Source organism: Gigantopelta aegis, chromosome 3 (genome assembly GCF_016097555.1).
Source record: "Gigantopelta aegis isolate Gae_Host chromosome 3, Gae_host_genome, whole genome shotgun sequence".
Classification (NCBI taxonomy): domain Eukaryota; kingdom Metazoa; phylum Mollusca; class Gastropoda; order Neomphalida; family Peltospiridae; genus Gigantopelta; species Gigantopelta aegis.
Window position 1 is genome coordinate 45,698,823 of NC_054701.1, and position 16,628 is coordinate 45,715,450.

The 16,628-nt window shown below is 44.4% G+C and overlaps 1 protein-coding gene across 2 annotated transcripts in view; it reads right to left on the reverse strand.

Moving 5' to 3' along the window:
* The window catches only part of LOC121368116 (sodium- and chloride-dependent GABA transporter ine-like), an 89,699-nt gene that overhangs the window by 45,078 nt on the left and 27,993 nt on the right, over positions 1-16,628 (reverse strand). For both annotated transcript variants that reach the window (XM_041492689.1, XM_041492688.1), the window contains exons 5-6: positions 4,785-4,919; positions 1,999-2,102 (exon numbers count right to left, since the gene is read on the reverse strand). In XM_041492689.1, the coding sequence (XP_041348623.1) occupies positions 1,999-2,102; positions 4,785-4,919 (239 nt within the window). The remainder of the gene's footprint in view (positions 1-1,998; positions 2,103-4,784; positions 4,920-16,628) is intronic.

Sequence of the window (16,628 nt, forward strand, 5' to 3'; positions counted from 1 at the left end):
ATTAGAATTGTTTGTATGGTAAGTGGCCACCATCTTGGATTTTCAAATGGCCCATCGGGCAGATTTGTTAAGTATACCCTTGAGAATCATTATGCAAAATTGTGTGCTTGTATAATAGTATAATAGTTAATCAGGGTTTCTAGATTATGGTAGCCCCACTCCCATGGCTAGTGATATTCAATGTTGGGCTAGTAAATAACAACTATTGCCATGCCCAACGGCAAGTGATATTTTTTGGTCAAAATTTGCAATTAAGTCTATTTTGTAAATATGAATATCCTGCCCTCCACCATCGTCTCCCAATGTTAGTGTTTTAAAGCTATATTTCTCTCTTTAGGTGATATATCCAATGTTTACTATTATTTAATAAAATTGTATTAACTTAAAATAAAGTAGGGCTAGTGAATTGTTAATCGTGGCTAGTAAATATTTAAAATCACTGATCCCATGGCTAGTGAATTGTTAATCGTGGCTAGTAAATATTTAAAATCACTGATCCCATGGCTAGTGTATTGTTAATCGTGGCTAGTAAATATTTAAAATCACTGATCCCATGGCTAGTGAATTGTTAATCGTGGCTAGTAAATATTTAAAATCACTGATCCCATGGCTAGTGAATTGTTAATCGTGGCTAGTAAATATTTAAAATCACTGATCCCATGACTAGTTTATTGTTAATCGTGGCTAGTAAATATTTAAAATCACTGATCCTATGGCTAGTGAATTTGATAAAACTTGTAGAAGCCCTGCAGTTAATACTAACAGTGAATTAAATTGGGTCGACAATACAAAGTAACTTTTATGTCTTCTCATTAGTATAAAGTCAATAATAGTGCATGATAAGTACTGTGGAACATATTGAAAAAGCCAACATTTTTGCAACATGCAATAAAAAGATATATATTATACTATAATTTAGAGTAAATTAGCAACAAAATTCAAATTAGAAATGGAAATATAGGTAAAGTATTGATCAAATGAAAATCTTACAAAAAACCAACAACTTTCACTGAACATTTTACTTGGCATCTCATCTGAAATTTAAATTATCATGATACAGAAAAACATTCTTATTTAATTTTAACAAACTGATGAACAAATAGAATGACTTGAAGAAATTTAATATTCTGAAATATTAAACTTTCTAAAATGAATCATTTAATGACACCCCAGGACAAAATTACACATATCAGCCATTGGGTGTCAGTAAACTTTTTAAAAATGACAAAATCCCAGAGACAAAAAAAAAAAAAAAATATATATATAAATATATATATAAAAATGTCAGAATTTGATGGAGTTGTCTTACATGTATTATATTACACATAAACACAAATTAACTTAATAGCACTCTTTCAAAATGAGTTGGCTTGAACTTAAAAGTTTGCTTCGTTTAACTAGAGCACGTTGATAAGTTAATCATTGGCTATTGGATGTCAAGGCTTGAACTTAATGATGGCACTCACAGCAATTGCTGTCGTTGAAATATAAACTGCAGTAGGTCGGGAGCATTCTGCCATCGGTAAAGTTCCTCAATAATGGCAAAATATATACACCTGGTGCATATTATCAGCCAGTATATAATATTAGAACATTTAAAATATGTCTACATACAGCAAAATAACCTTTCAGTCATGTTTATTTGCTGCATAAGTCACGTTTTAAAAAAATTGCCACAATCAGGCTCAAAATTGCTGTTGGTGGGCAGTTTCACCCATGGCAATTTGTTTTAATTGCAGTGAGAGACAAATTCTTTTATTTGAGCCCTGTTAATGTGTCGTTAACATCTTTAGTATTAAACAATTGAGTGACCCTTCAATAATGACTCTGAGTATATTTAAAAAGGCAGCAAAAGTGTTCTCTTCTTTACACAAGCACAGTAATACTAACTACCAAGAATAATCACTGACAGGTCCTACAGTAGGTAGACAATATGAACGCATAACCAGTGTATTATCATGGAAGACAGATCGTCCAGTGCTTAAGTAATGTGAATACCTGAGAATTTTGTTATTAAACTTGCTGTAACTGGACATTGTGACGAGCCCACCAAATGCTACTCCGAGAGAATTGAATGTTTGAGCAGCAGCGTTCACCCAAACCTGTAAGGCAAACATCATGATACACTTGCAGGTTGTGTGATGGGCTGATACTAGCACCAGAACTAAGTGGTTTCTGTATGGCAACCAACATTTTGAAAACAAATTTAAAAAAATAAAATAAGAACACAAACTTTTTAATGAGATATCTTAGCAGATTTTTAACTACAACCTATTTAGCAGAATCAACCTATAATAAATAAAGATACCATCATGTTTTTGCTGTCCTAAACCATGTCCAGTGACAGGAAAATCAAATGATTCAGAGGCTGTGGTCTGTGCTGTCCTGTCCAATTGATTGAAACATAATTTATTGCTTTTTAAAAGAACAAATGGATTAGGCACAAGTTATACAACTTACTAGGCCTTCTCCATTGATCCTGTCTAATGCAACATGCATATTAAAAAAAACCTCCCTGTTATTTGGTTAGAGTGGCCTATTTGGTGACATCAGATTTCCTCTCATTATTTAAATCTACTATAAAAATAGCCATCTTGACTACAAACAGCTGTAGTTTAAATTGAGCTGAGGTATTAGTAAAACCAACATCGAACATGGTGAGGTAGAAGTTAAGCCATGAGACCAAAAGCGTATGAGACGGGGGCAAAACCTCAAATTCGGGCGAAAATAGAGATATTATAGAGCAAAATTAAATAAACCTGAGATCAGTTTAACATGTATTTCCAACATTCTACCCTCAAAATTAGTTGTAATCCATGTAAAAATGTGTAGTGATTTGTTTGCAACCCTACATGTATATAGCTGTTTCGTAGTAATGCTAATATGAATAAATGCTGTAATCCAGATTCGTGCACTTTCATTTAATTTGGGCAAAAACCAGCCTGCCCCCCACCCCCACCCTTACAAACATGGGAGCCTATATGCCTATGCATGAGATTTACAGTAGGCAGGTATTGGGTTAGCCCCCATTACCGGCTCCCATCAAGATTGAGTTTAACGACTCGATGGGTAAGGCCACTATTCTGACTTCTCACTCAGTAACCAGCCAACCATTAACTCCCTGTGCAGGTCACTAAGGCTGGTGTACCCAACACAATGTGTCTGAACCGTAATTAGATATAAGCAAGAAAACAAGTTAAAATAAACTGAATGAAAGAAACTTTTCTGTAGTCTCAAGGAACAAAAACAATTAACCATAACCTTTGATAAACCAGTTACAAAAAAACAATTAACCATAACCTTTGATATACCAGTTACAAAAAAACAATTAACCATAACCTTTGATATACCAGTTACAAAAAAACAATTAACCATAACCTTTGATATACCAGTTACAAAAAACAATTAACCATAACCTTTGATATACCAGTTACAAAAAACAATTAACCATAACCTTTGATATACCAGTTACAAAAATTTAAAAAAAAAAAGTTGGTTTTAGTTAACATCACTTGAGCACTAATTAATCATCGGCTATTAGATGTTAAAACATTTGGTAATTCAGACAAAATGTCTTAGAGAAAATTCGCTACATTTTTCCATTAGCAGCAAGGGATCATTTATATGAACTTTCCCACAGGTAGAACAACACATACCACAGCCTTTGATATATTAGTCATGGAGCACTGGCTGGGATGGGGAAAAACTGCACCAGAGAATGGGTTGAAACCTACAACCCAAGAATCCCAGGAAGCACTCTACCAGTTATGGTGGAATTTTAGAAAGAGATAGAAAGAGAAAGTACAAATTAAACTACAGCCAGTAGGTCACATTTATTCTTAAGCCTCCTCCTAGTAATTAATATTTCATATAATAGCTCTCTCCCTCCCCAAACAGGATAGCATATACCACAGTCTTTGAAATATGAGTCATGAGACACTGGTTGGAATAGGAAAAGGAAACAATGTCCCACTGAGCTACATCCAAAAAGTAATCCTAGGGGTGGTGGTACTGAGATCAGAAAATATTTCATGTAACATCATGCAAATTCAAAAAGAAATGTAAATGGTGTGAGAGAGAGAGAGAGAATTAAAAAAAGATTTAATCGCCCTTACAAAATTTACTTTCAATTTCAGCTATAATTTTGTCTTCCCATGTATTTTGTTTGTTTGTTTATATGGGTGGGTGGGTGTGTGTGTGTGTTAAATACTTTTTAAAATATCGACCCACTAACAAAATGATTGTACAGTTATATGAAATCAGTTATTTTTGAAGAATACCGTAGTTCTGATTTCAACATGAACAATTCAAAGCATACATTTAGAATACATGCAGCTGAGCATAAAAGTAAAATTCTAGTAAGTACTGGGGAATATATCAATGACCTCCAGCTTCCATACATACATCACAGTTCATATATTTATTATTTAAAACCATAACTAGAGAAAACCAAACTTTGATGTGAATAGATATTAATTTCAAAAACGTATGTGCGTGTGCATGTGTGCGTGTGAAATATTAGATAAAAATTAATGTTAGCGTGCTAAATTTGATACAGGTTGTATAGGGCTACATTTACAAAGCTTGTTTTTCTAAAAAAAGCTGATTTTTAAGCATAGTAAATACTTGAGATACATACATGTAAGACAGAAACAGACTTAATAACTTTAGTCGATAGTGTTGGGCAAAAAGTGGGTGGAGCCCCCCCCCCCCCCCCCCCCCCCCGATCCACCTATGTGGCTCAACAACAAACAAGATATTAGTTCTAAAAATGAAGGCTGTACCTTAGCATCTAGCAGCAGTGACCACTTGGGTTCAATAAACCAGCGGATCCCATCAATGGCACCAGGCAACGTGACACCACGTACCAGCAAAATCACAAGAACCACATATGGAAATGTGGCTGTAAAATACACTACCTGAAAGAAAATAAACAAGTAGAAAGTAGGAATAAATAAAATGAATAATAATGAACCGTGTGTGGTCAACAGTATTGAACATCATGGTTTTTTAGTTTTTTTTAGACAAAATGAAAAAGCGCATTTAAGCATTTCCGCGTAGCCCTCACATCCCTGCATGCCATAATAACACGTATTATAACACAAAATATGGAGAAAACTTGGAGTGTTTTCTCTTTTATAGATACATTACCTGTCCTCAACAAGGGCACCTCCCCCCGACGTGAGTGGTTTGGTCCAAACATCCCAACAGCCAATGGGATGGCCTAAAATTCTTCACTGTCTGCTCCCTGTAGTTCAGGTTATGTGACTTCAACTTCCTTCTTTTCCATGAGCGCATCAATGGAGAACAGGAAGCGGGGAGGCTTGGGCGGGAATAAATCCTTGAGGACAGGTAATGTATCTATAAATGAGAAAACACTCCAAGTTTTCTCCATTTCTTTTCACATTACCTGTCCTCAACAAGTGCAGCATTCAACAGATGGCAGCGGGTAATGAGATCCGCAGATGCACAAGTTCTCTGCCAAGACCGGATGGAGTCTGACAAGTGGAAGAATTAGGCCAACCACGGTAAGCCCTCCTCCTAAGGATGCCTGTCACAAATCCATGCAGATGATGTTAATAACAACAACCAGAAAGGCGACATCCATCAGCAGTGGCATGTACGGCTCCCCGAATCATATGGAACAGGAACCGTGAAGCCACATCTCAAGTTGGTTCCGACAGGGTGGAAAGATGTACCACCAGGGATGCAAGTGTTAGGTAACCTCTCAACGTATTGGAGTGTTTTTATTAAAGAACAAGCAACAACATAGTATGGGTACATCCGTCAGAACACTGAACTAAACAAATCCCCGAATGTTTTCTGACTAGTACACCAAAGAAGTGTTAGTTCAGTTAGGAAACATATAGTCAACTGCAGTGCAAGGCAAATGTTACCCAGACAAAAGTTCCAGCACCAGTGCATGTTAAAAGTGCAAAGAACAGAAGTCTTAGCAAGTCCTCACCTGTTGAGTCGATAGACATCTCAGTGTGCAGTCTATAAGTCAACAGTAGCTCAGCGACGACGAGGATGGCTATTAGTCACCAAAGTCTGCGCAGCCACCACAGGTCCCAGATGATGGAAGCCTTCAACATCCTCCGTGGAGACATCTCGCAAGTAGTAGTTTGCAAACAACCAGTAAGTATGTGCAGAATGGGTGTGTTACAGTGCAAGGACATGGTGGTGGCCAGTGCATGCAATTCATGCAGATTGGAAGCTGAAGGTGCAGGCAAACCTTCCTTCTGGTATGCAGACAGGATTGTAGACCGGATCCACGTAGATACAATATTCTTGGTAATGTCTTTCAGGTGACTTTGGTGACAGGAAAGAAACAACCTCTAACGGCATTGACGGAACGAGTGAGTTCTCTTGATTATAATGATGCAAAGCTCTCACCGGACATAAGGATAAGTCTTCCACATTGTCCGGGCCCACAATGGATGACAAGGCTTGTACCACGTAGGAACGAGGAGCTTGATCAGGCAGCTGATTCTTAGCCACGAAGTTCATAAGGAGACCCAAGGTAACAGAACTTCGGTCACGGTGAAAGCAGTTCAGGTCCACATCTAGGGCATGATCTCAGAAACTTGTGCAGCTGTAGTGAAACCCAACAAGAAGACAGTCTTCCGTGTTAATGCTTCCAAGGATGACTCTTTGATAGGTTCATATGGATGCTGACGTCAAGACCATAAGAACAGATTCAAGTCCCACTTCGGTGGACGAAAGCGATGGACTTGATCTTCTAGCTTAAATCCCTTGATCATCTTATGTATCTCAGGGATGGTAGACAGCTTCGCAGTAGTGGTCGGATCACAAACCGTAGCAATCACAGACACGCACTCTGCAATGGTCGACCCCTTGAGCTTCAACAACGTATGAAGATACATCATGAAGTGTGCAAGTCGAGGCACCGGAATAGACTGAGGTCGTAGTGTCTGCCGGATACACCATTGGTGGAAACACAGCCATCGGACATTATATGCAGCAGGAGTAGAGGAACGATGAGCCTTCAAAATTGCCGCAGAAAGAAAACCCTTCTTCTTCAAGCCTTTGGTGATAATGTCCACGCGTGTAGACGGAACAAGCGAGGCTGCGGATGTTGTAACTTTGATGTGGGATGCCACAGCAGATGATCCCAATCTGGCAGAGGTAGAGGATGTGGGTCGGCGAGCCTGATGAGGTCTGGAAACCACATTCTCGTGGGCCACATTGGCGCGATCAAGAGAAGACGGCAATGGGACTGCTGAAATCTCTGCAACACTCTCGGCAGTGGAAAGGTGTATGCGTCCATCTGATTCCAGCTTATAGCCAAGGCATCGAGATCTATGGCGTCTGGATCCGGGACCGGTGACACATACTCTCAGCTGATGGTTGAACCGCGTGGCAAACAAATCGATGTTTGGAGTCCAAAGCTGGTTGCAAACCCATTGAAAAGCCTCCTGATGTAACATCTATTTGGTTGACTTCGGAGCTGATGGATGGGTTAGGCTGTCTGCCAAGACGTTGGATACCCCCAGAATATGTTGAGCATGTATTTGTAGTAGAATGCTGTCCACCAGGTCGTAAATGGAATGTGATCTGTAGAAGACTGCTGGAGTTTGAACCGCCTTGGCGATTGATGTAAGCCGCCATGGTTACACTGTCGGTAGCTATCATCAGGGACACTCCAATCAACGTCAGACACCAGTGGAGGACTGCATTGTACACCGCCAACATCTCCAGAAGATTGATGTGTAGAACGGCTTCTTCTGGAGACCACAGTCCTGACAGAGTCTGGTCATTGAGATGAGCTCCCCAACCTTCTAAAAACACATCTGCGAAGAGATGGTGTGTCGCTTGGAAGGGCCGCAAACAGACTCCGTCTAAGACGTTCGATCGGAGTTGCCACCAACGGAGACTGGGATCCAAGTCGACTGGTAGACAAATCTGGAAGTGTGGATCGTTGAACCCGGATGTAAGGATTCAGGAACATCTGAATACGGAGCAACCACAGAGTGTCAAGTAGACTCTGCCATTCTTGGAAAGGCATCTGAGATGTCAAAGCTCTGGTGACCATTAACTGTATCTTCGTCCAACGGTCGAGATCTGGACACAGACAGGCTCTGATAAACGGTATGTCCTGCATTGGATGCAACTGAGACTTCTCTTAAGTTGATTATTCACCCGAGCGATCGCAGGAACTCTAGGACAAAGTCGACATGGATTGATAGCTGGGTCTTGGAACGAGACTTCATTAAACAATCGTCCAGGTACGGGTAAAAGCAGATACCTTTGTGGTGAAGGAACTGCGACACAGGAGCTGTAATTCTCGTAAAGAGCCAAGAAGCTATGGAGATCCTGAAGGGCAGGACTGTTCATTCGTAGTGAATGCCTTGAAGTACAAATCTCAGATAAGCATCCTTCAAATCTAGAGATGTCAGCCAATCATCTGGATGAACCACAGTGAGCACATTGCGAACCATGAGCATCTTGAAGGCGGGTGGAGGATCCAAGTAATGGGCATTGAAGTGTTGTGGATCATCTGCAGGTCCAACGAATCTTTCTTTGGTATGAGAAAGATATCGGAATCCTGCAGACGGCATCCTTCTCCAGAAGCTTGTCGACCAATTCCTGAAGAACCCAAACGTGTGTAGCCGAGTATAACTTCTCTCGAGTCAAGGGAGGGTCTGCAGACAATTGCAGGCGATATCCATTCCTCAAAATCGATGTGATGAACTGGTCGCTTCAAAGAGTCTCTCAAATTTGCCAATAAAGACGAAGTCAACCTCCAACCGTGGTCTGTTCGATCGGTGTTTGAAACACCGGAAGCATCAAGTTTAAATCATTGATCTGAATCTAAGTGAGGGGCGGGCATACGTTGAGCAAGTCACAACAATCCGGTATTTGAGGGCTGGTGTTAACGTCTAAACGAAGAACCTCATTCTCGGGCTGGAGGAGCCGCTGGTTTCCTCTCTGGTATTCGTCGTGTTGTACCTCGAAAGGAACCTCGCTAACGTTTAAAGGAAGGTTGAGCCATAAACGTATTCTTCCTCTTGTTTGACTCCAATGTTGTCATCAGCTGCAAAGCCTTCACAGTGGCCGTGGACTGCTGATCCTTGTCCTTCAGAGGTTTTACCAGCAAACAGCGTGGATGCCGACCAAGGTTGTGCTAAAAGCTCTTTCTTACGTTGAGAGTCCAAAGTTGATTTCCGAAGACAGGCCTGTCGACGATGATGCGTGATCATGGTAGACATAGATGTAATGGAAGATGTCAAAAACGTCAGCATCTGGGCCGATTGTTGGAAAAGAGTGTAGCAGCAGGCGTCTTTCACCTGAGTTGCCATCGCTAAAAAGACATCCAGGTAAGACAAAACATGAAGACAACGTCGTTGAGCCGTGTCCATAGCCTGCACCTGAAGATCTGTGAATTCCACGGAGGAAGGCTTTCCTAATCGGTGAATGTCATCATCCAGGACTGGAGCCACATCTTTAAACGGCATGTTGAACACCGGGTACATCTTTGAAGACCAATGAGGAAAGGTGACGAATGATGCAGTATTCTGAAATGCACGGTCACGGTTATCAGCAACATCACACACAAGCATGCCAGCCGCCAGGGAACGTAAAACAACATACTCAGGCTGAACGTCGGTAGCGATCATAGGTGTTGGCCCTTTCTTAGCTGGAGTATGTGGTCGCGGTAGCGATGGCAACAACTCATATACAGCAGCCAGGGAATCTCGCATGGTCATATGATCTGATGCATCGATATCATCGACCACCGTGGGAACCGAGACGTCATCCGGGAAGTCCCTCATGGCACGAATGCAGGCAAAACGATTAATAGTACTAGCCGGAACCGGAGAGATGGACCGTGGATGATCCCGTAGGGAACCCTTGGAACTGGAACGGTGAGTACAAGACGTAGGAACAACCGACCGACTGCGACTGCAGGCTCTGCTATGGTGAGATCCAGAATCCCTAGAATGCTCACGGGATGATCGATGTGAACCAGTCTTCTCGGTCTGCTGAGAAACTTCAGTCCGCTTAGCAGACTCAGTCCTCTTTGATGACTCTCTCCGCTGAGATAAGTCAGTCCTCTCCATATGCTTAGATGCCTCGGTCTGCTTGGAATGCTCCTTGCTTGAAACCAACTTCAACGTCCGACCACTGGACTCCTTAACAACTGACCATCGCTTGGAGGAAGCTGCTGCACCGTCGATCGGTACCATGGAAGCAGATGGAACCGGGCCGGAAACCGCTGACACTGGATTCGCCCCTGTGACGGAACCCGCCGCTGATGAAGCGGCCGCCATTGATGCCATTGTCTCCTTGAGCATAGCTGGTAGTAATGTCTTCAAAATATCTGCAACGGATTCAGTAATCGAAGGCGCACTCGACCCCGTTGCAGCACACGACTCAGCCTTTCTAGCACAGGTGGCTAGCACCTTCAGATTAGCTGAGAACTCCTATGTGGACAGTGTAGCAAACTGGACACATCTCATCTCCCTCTGGCATGGCATACGACATCTCGGGCAGATATCATGAGGGTCAGCAGATGACATGAACTTCTTACATCTAGAACAGACACGCACAACACGAGACATGCTTACATCAGACATGATAGAAACTTTTCAATCTGTGAAATAGAAAAAAAACAACAACAATGACTTGCAACAAGCCGGTAAACAAGACGCCAGCGACAAGCATAATAAGACAATGGAGGAAACGAATCCACCATAATAAAACACAAGTATCACAATTTTTTTTTTTTTTGACTCCAAACAGCAGAGCCAAAAAAACCATGTCCGAACCGAATAAGCGAAAGAAAAAGAAGTTGAAGTCACATGACCGGAACTACAGGGAGCATACAGTGAAGAATTTTAGACCATCCCCATTGGCTGTTGGGATGTTCGGACCAAACCACTCGCGTGGGAGGGTAGGTGCTCTTGTTGAGGACAGGTAATGTGGAAAGAAATGATCATGATCCAGTCGTCACAGCCACTGAAATAAACATGAAGTATATGTTAAGCTGAAACTGATTGTTCTGTGACACATTTAAGCCAAATTCTCAATGTAAATACGTTTTAGTTAAAAAAGACATTTAAAGTTATTTTAATTCTGGTTTACATGTATGTAAGAAATATAATACTACATTAAAGTGCAATAAATACTATTCATCGTATAACTTGGTAGATATGTTTTGAAACAACTTCTTGTAAGAAATATTATCTAATGGCCACTCATGTAGTATTTGGTTGCTCATTACAAATGGAGAAAACTTGAGTGTTTTCTCTTTTATAGATACATTACCTGTCCTCAAACAAGTGCACCTCCCCCCCACGCAAGTGGTCTGGTCCGAACATCCCAACAGCCAATGGGATGGCCTAAATTCTTCTACTGTATACTGCTCTCTAGTTCCGGTCACATGACTGTAACTTCCTTCTTTTTCCATGAGCGCATCGCACGGAGAACAGGAAGCGGGGAGGCCCGGGCGGGATGAATCTTGAGGACAGGTAATGTATCTATAAAAGAGAAAACACTCAAGTTTTCTCCATTTCTATAGACATTACCTGTCCTCAAACAAGTGCAGCATTCAACAGATGGTGGTGGGTGCCGAGATCCGTAGATGCTTGTGATAACTCTCCCCAACGGAAAGAAAGAGGCTGACTAGTGGAAGAATAAGGCCAACCTTGGTAAAACCCTCCTCCTAGGGATGCCCGTCACAGACCAATGCAGGTGATGTTAGTAACAACAACCAGAATGGTGGCATCCGTCAGCAGTGGCGGTACGGCTCCTAGAACACATGAACCAGGAGGCGGAAGCCACATCTTATGCTGGTTCTGACAGGGTGGGAAGACGTAGCCACCAGGGATGCAGGTGTTAGGTAACCCTCACGTATTGAAGTGTTATAGTTTTTCAATAACAAGCGACAACCTAATGAGGTGCATCCGTCAGAACATTGAACAAAAACAAGACCCCCGAATGTTTTCTGTCTAGTACACCAAAGATCTGTTAGTTCAATAACGACAGCCAATAACCACATGCAGTGAAGGGTTAAGGTTATCGAGACAAAAAAGTTCCGGCCCACACCAGTGCGTGAACTGTGCAAAAGAACAAAAGTCTAAGCAATCCTCACCTGTCGATTCGGTGGACATCTCGGTATGCAGCCCAGAATCAGACAGACATCAACGGCGACGAGGATGGCTTGTATTCAAACAGAGTCTGTGCAGCAACAACCGACCCAGATGATGGAACCCCTCAACGTCCTTCTGTGGAGATATCCCTCAGATAATAGTTGGCAAGATGGATGGGAGTCCGTCGCCCAGAAACAGCCAGTGATGATGTGCTGAATGGATGTGTTGCAATGCAGGGACATCGTGGCCAGCCAAGGCACGAAGTTTCAGCGGATTGGAAGCAGAAGGACGGAGCAGGTAAACCCTCCTTCTGATACGCGGTCAGGATAGAAGACCGGATCCAGGTGGCCACCGTGTTCTTGGTAATATCCCTCAACCGACTCTGGTTACAGGAAAGGAAAAGTCTTTTACGATGTTGTCGAAAAGATCTGGTCCTCTCGATGTACTGGTGCAAGGCTCTAACAGGGCACAACGCCAAGTCCTCAACGTCCGCCGGACCAACGATAGAGGAGAGGGCCTGCACAACATACGAGCGAGGCGGCTTGGTCTGGTAACTGATTCTTTGCAATAAAGTTCATGAGTAACCCAAGTTGACTGCACGCCGATCTCGGTGAAAACGTACCAAATCGACATCAAGAGCATGAAGTTCTGAGACACGAGCAGCTGTGGCGAAACCGAGTAAAAAACACCGTCTTCCGTGTCAAATCTTGCAGGGAGAGAGGACTCGATCGGCTCATAAGGTGCAGTCGATAACGCTCGTAACACCAAATTCAGGTCCCATCTTGGTGGCCGAAACCGGTGTACTTGATCTTCAAGGCGAAAACCTTTGATCATTTTATGGATCTCAGGAATACCCGATACTTCGTTCCAGTAGTTACATCACGAACAGTAGCGATGACCGAAACGTACCCAGCGATGGTAGACCCCTTCAATCGTAAAGTGGTCCGCAGATATAGCAAAAAATCAGCAAGACGAGGTATCTGTATCGTCTGAGGTTTGATCTTTTTTCTAACACACCATCGGTGAAAGCAAAGCCATCTGACGTTGTTGTAAGCCGCAGTAGTAGATGATCTGTGCGCTTTCAAAATGGCCGCCGGTAGACTGTGAAGAAAAACCTTTCTTCCTCAAACTCTTGGAGATAAAGTCCACGCGTGCAGTTGGAACAACTGCGGGACGTGGATGGTACAGTCTTGACGTGGGATGCAGCAACAGATGATCCCAGTCTGGCAGCGGTAAAGGATGTGGATCGGCAAGACGTATTAGATCTGGATACCACATCCTGGATGGCCACATCGGGAGCAATGAGCAACAGGCGACGACAATGGTACAGCTGAAACCTCTGAAGCACCCTTGGAAGGAGGATTGGTGGAGGAAAAGCGTACGCGTCATCGTGTTCCCAGCTGATGGCCAATGCGTCGAGATCCAGAGCTTCGGGATCCGGCACCGGAGACACGTAAACCCTCAGCTGATGGTTGAATCGTGTGGCGAAAAGATCGATGTTTGGTGTCCAAAGTCTGTCGCACACCCATCGAAACGCTTCCGGATGGAGCATCCACTCCGTGGCTGTGGAGACGACGGCCGGGACAAAGTGTCGGCTAGTACATTGCAAACCCCTGGAATATGACGAGCCCGAAGTTGCAACGGAATTTCGTCGACCAGCTTGTAGAGACGATAAGTCAACTGCAGCAGACTGCTGGAGTGAGTTCCGCCCTGACGATTGATGTAAGCCGCCGCGGTCGTACTGTCTGTGGCCACCATGAGAGAGGCTTCCGTCAACATCTGTCGCCAATGAAGGATAGCGTAGTAGACTGCCAACAACTCTAACAGGTTGATGTGGATGGAGTCCGAGTTCGACGGGAGACCACAGCCCTGAAGTAGTCTGGTTGCTTAGATGGGCTCCCCAACCTTCCAGTGACGCGTCGACGAATAGGTGATGAGTGGCTATGAAGGCCCGCATAGAGACACCTTCTAAGACGTTCGATCGGAGCTGCCACCACTGCAGGCTGGAGCGTAGATCGTCTGGAAGTGAGATGATCAAGTCCGGATTGTTTGAAACGAACAAACGGGTTGAGAAACATCTGCAAGCGCCGCAACTGGAGACGACCTCTGAGTGTCAAATCCTGGGCAGAAGTGAGGAGACCCAGGAGAGACTGCCAACCGCGGAAGGTCATTGGAGCGGTGAGGGCTATGACAATCATGGTCTGGATCTTCTCCCAACGGTCTAAGGGAACTTGAACGAGGCCCAGGTCGGGTCGAAGCCAAGCGCCTATGAACTGTAGAGACTGTGTGGGAGCCAGTCGAGATTTCTCGATGTTGATAATCCAACCCAGCTGCTTGAGAAAGTCCATGATGAAGGCCAACATGTGCAGGTCAGCCCTGTCTTGCTGTGACACCTCATCAGGCAATCGTCGAGGTATGGGTAAAAGGATATACCTCTGCGATGCAGGAAGCGTGACATCGGAGTCGTGATTCTGGTGAACAGCCATGGCGCTATGGATATCCCAAAGGGCAGGACTTTCCATTCGTAATGCCGACCCTGTAGCACAAACCGTAGGTAGTGATGGAAATCGGCATGCATCGGAACGTGCAGGTAGGCGTCCTTGAGATCTAGCGAGGCAAGCCAATCCCCCGGTCTGATCACGGCTATGATATCTCGCAACGTTAACATCTTGAAGGTCGGAGGAGGAGACAGATAGCGGTCGTTGAAGACCGCCAAGTGGTCGTTTGTGAATCATTCGCAGCTCTGGAGAATCTTTCTTTGGTACGAGAAAGATGTCCGAGTAAAATCCGGGTGTTAATTGTACTTCCGAAATGCTGCGAACGGCTCCCTTCTCCACCAGCTTGTTGACGGACTCCTGTAGAACCTTGATTTGCGCAACGGAATGCCGCGGTTCTCGAGGTGAAGTGGTCAATGGAGGGATGGCAGACAATTGCAGACGATACCCTGTCTTCAAGATCGACGTGACAAACGGATCTTGGCAAAGTGTCTGCCAGTTTCGCCAATAACGGCGAAGTCGACTTCCGACCATGGATCTTTCGACCGGTGTGGTACACACCGGAAGCGTCAAAAACCGAATCGTTGTTCTGGTTCAAAATCAGGGGCAGGCGTAGGTTGAAGCAATCTGAGCAGTCCCCACGATCTGTTGGCTGGCGTCAACGTCGACCAGGCTTCCCCTGGGTCCGAGCTGGCGGACCGGATGGTCGTCCTGACCGGAAACCTTCGAGAAGGTTGACCTCGAAAGGAACCTCTCCAGCGTTTAGATGGTGGTTGTGTGGTGTGAATGTAGACTTCCGCTTTGTAGATTCCAATGTTGAAATAAGTTGCAACGCTTTGACAGTTGCTGTCGACTGTTGGTCCTTATCATTGGCCTTCACCACCTCAGAAATTTTGCCTGCAAAAAGCTTAGTTGCTGACCACGGTTGAGCTAACAGCTCCTTCTTATGCTGAAAATCCAAAGTGGATTTCTTTAAATAAGCCTGGCGACGATATTGCATTAACATCGAGGACATCGAAGTCACCGAAGACGTCAGGAAAGCTAGCATCTGCGCTGATTGCTGAAATAGCGCGTAGCACCGTGCATCTTTTGCCTGGGTGGCCATCGCCGCAAGGGAAAACGTCCAAGTAAGATAATACAAACAAGCAACGTCTCTGGGCAGTATCCATGGCTTGTACTTGTTTGTCTGTCAAATCCACGGTTGACGACTTCCCAAGACGGTGAACGTCTTCATCCAAGGACGGAGCTACATCTGTAAAGGTCATGTCAAATACCGGATACATACGGTGACCCCAAGTCGGGAAGGCGACGAAAGACGCTGTGTCTTTAAAAGTGCGGTCTAAATCCGTCGCCACCTCGGATACGAGTGTACCGGCAGCCAAGGAACGGATCACCACATCTTCCGGAGGGACATCAGTCGCTATCATCGGTGTCGGTCCCTTCTTGGACGGCGTTGGTGGATGTGGCAAGGACGGCAACATGTCATAGACTGCCGCCAAGCAATCCCTCATATTCATATGATCAGAAGATTCAGTCTCATCAATGACGGAAACCGCTGTAGGCGCTGCATCTCCAAAGTCTCGAAGCACTCGAGCACAGGCTAATCGATCCGCCGAAACAGAATTCACTGGTGAACCGGACCGTGGACGGTCCCGTCGAGAACCCTCTGAAGCGTCAATAGAAGGTCTGCGCTGCCGATCCACGGAACCCGTAGGGAGACGTGCAGGTCGTGGGGAACGGCTACGAGCCCGGCTCCGTTCCCGGCTCCGCTGCGCCGAAGATGACTTTGAAGATCGGTGATCCTTGGAGGCCGTGGAACGCCTAACTGATTGAGTCGGCTTGTCCGAGGGCTGCGTAGTAACTGCAGGCCTGTCATCTGAAGTCTTGCATCCTGGAGCCGCACCCCCCGAAGAGGGGACTTGAACCGGACCTGGTCCCAAACCCGCCGGTTGTGGTAAGGCCGCCATTGACGCCATAGTCTCTTTCAGCATAGTAGGTAGCATCGAACGTAATACAT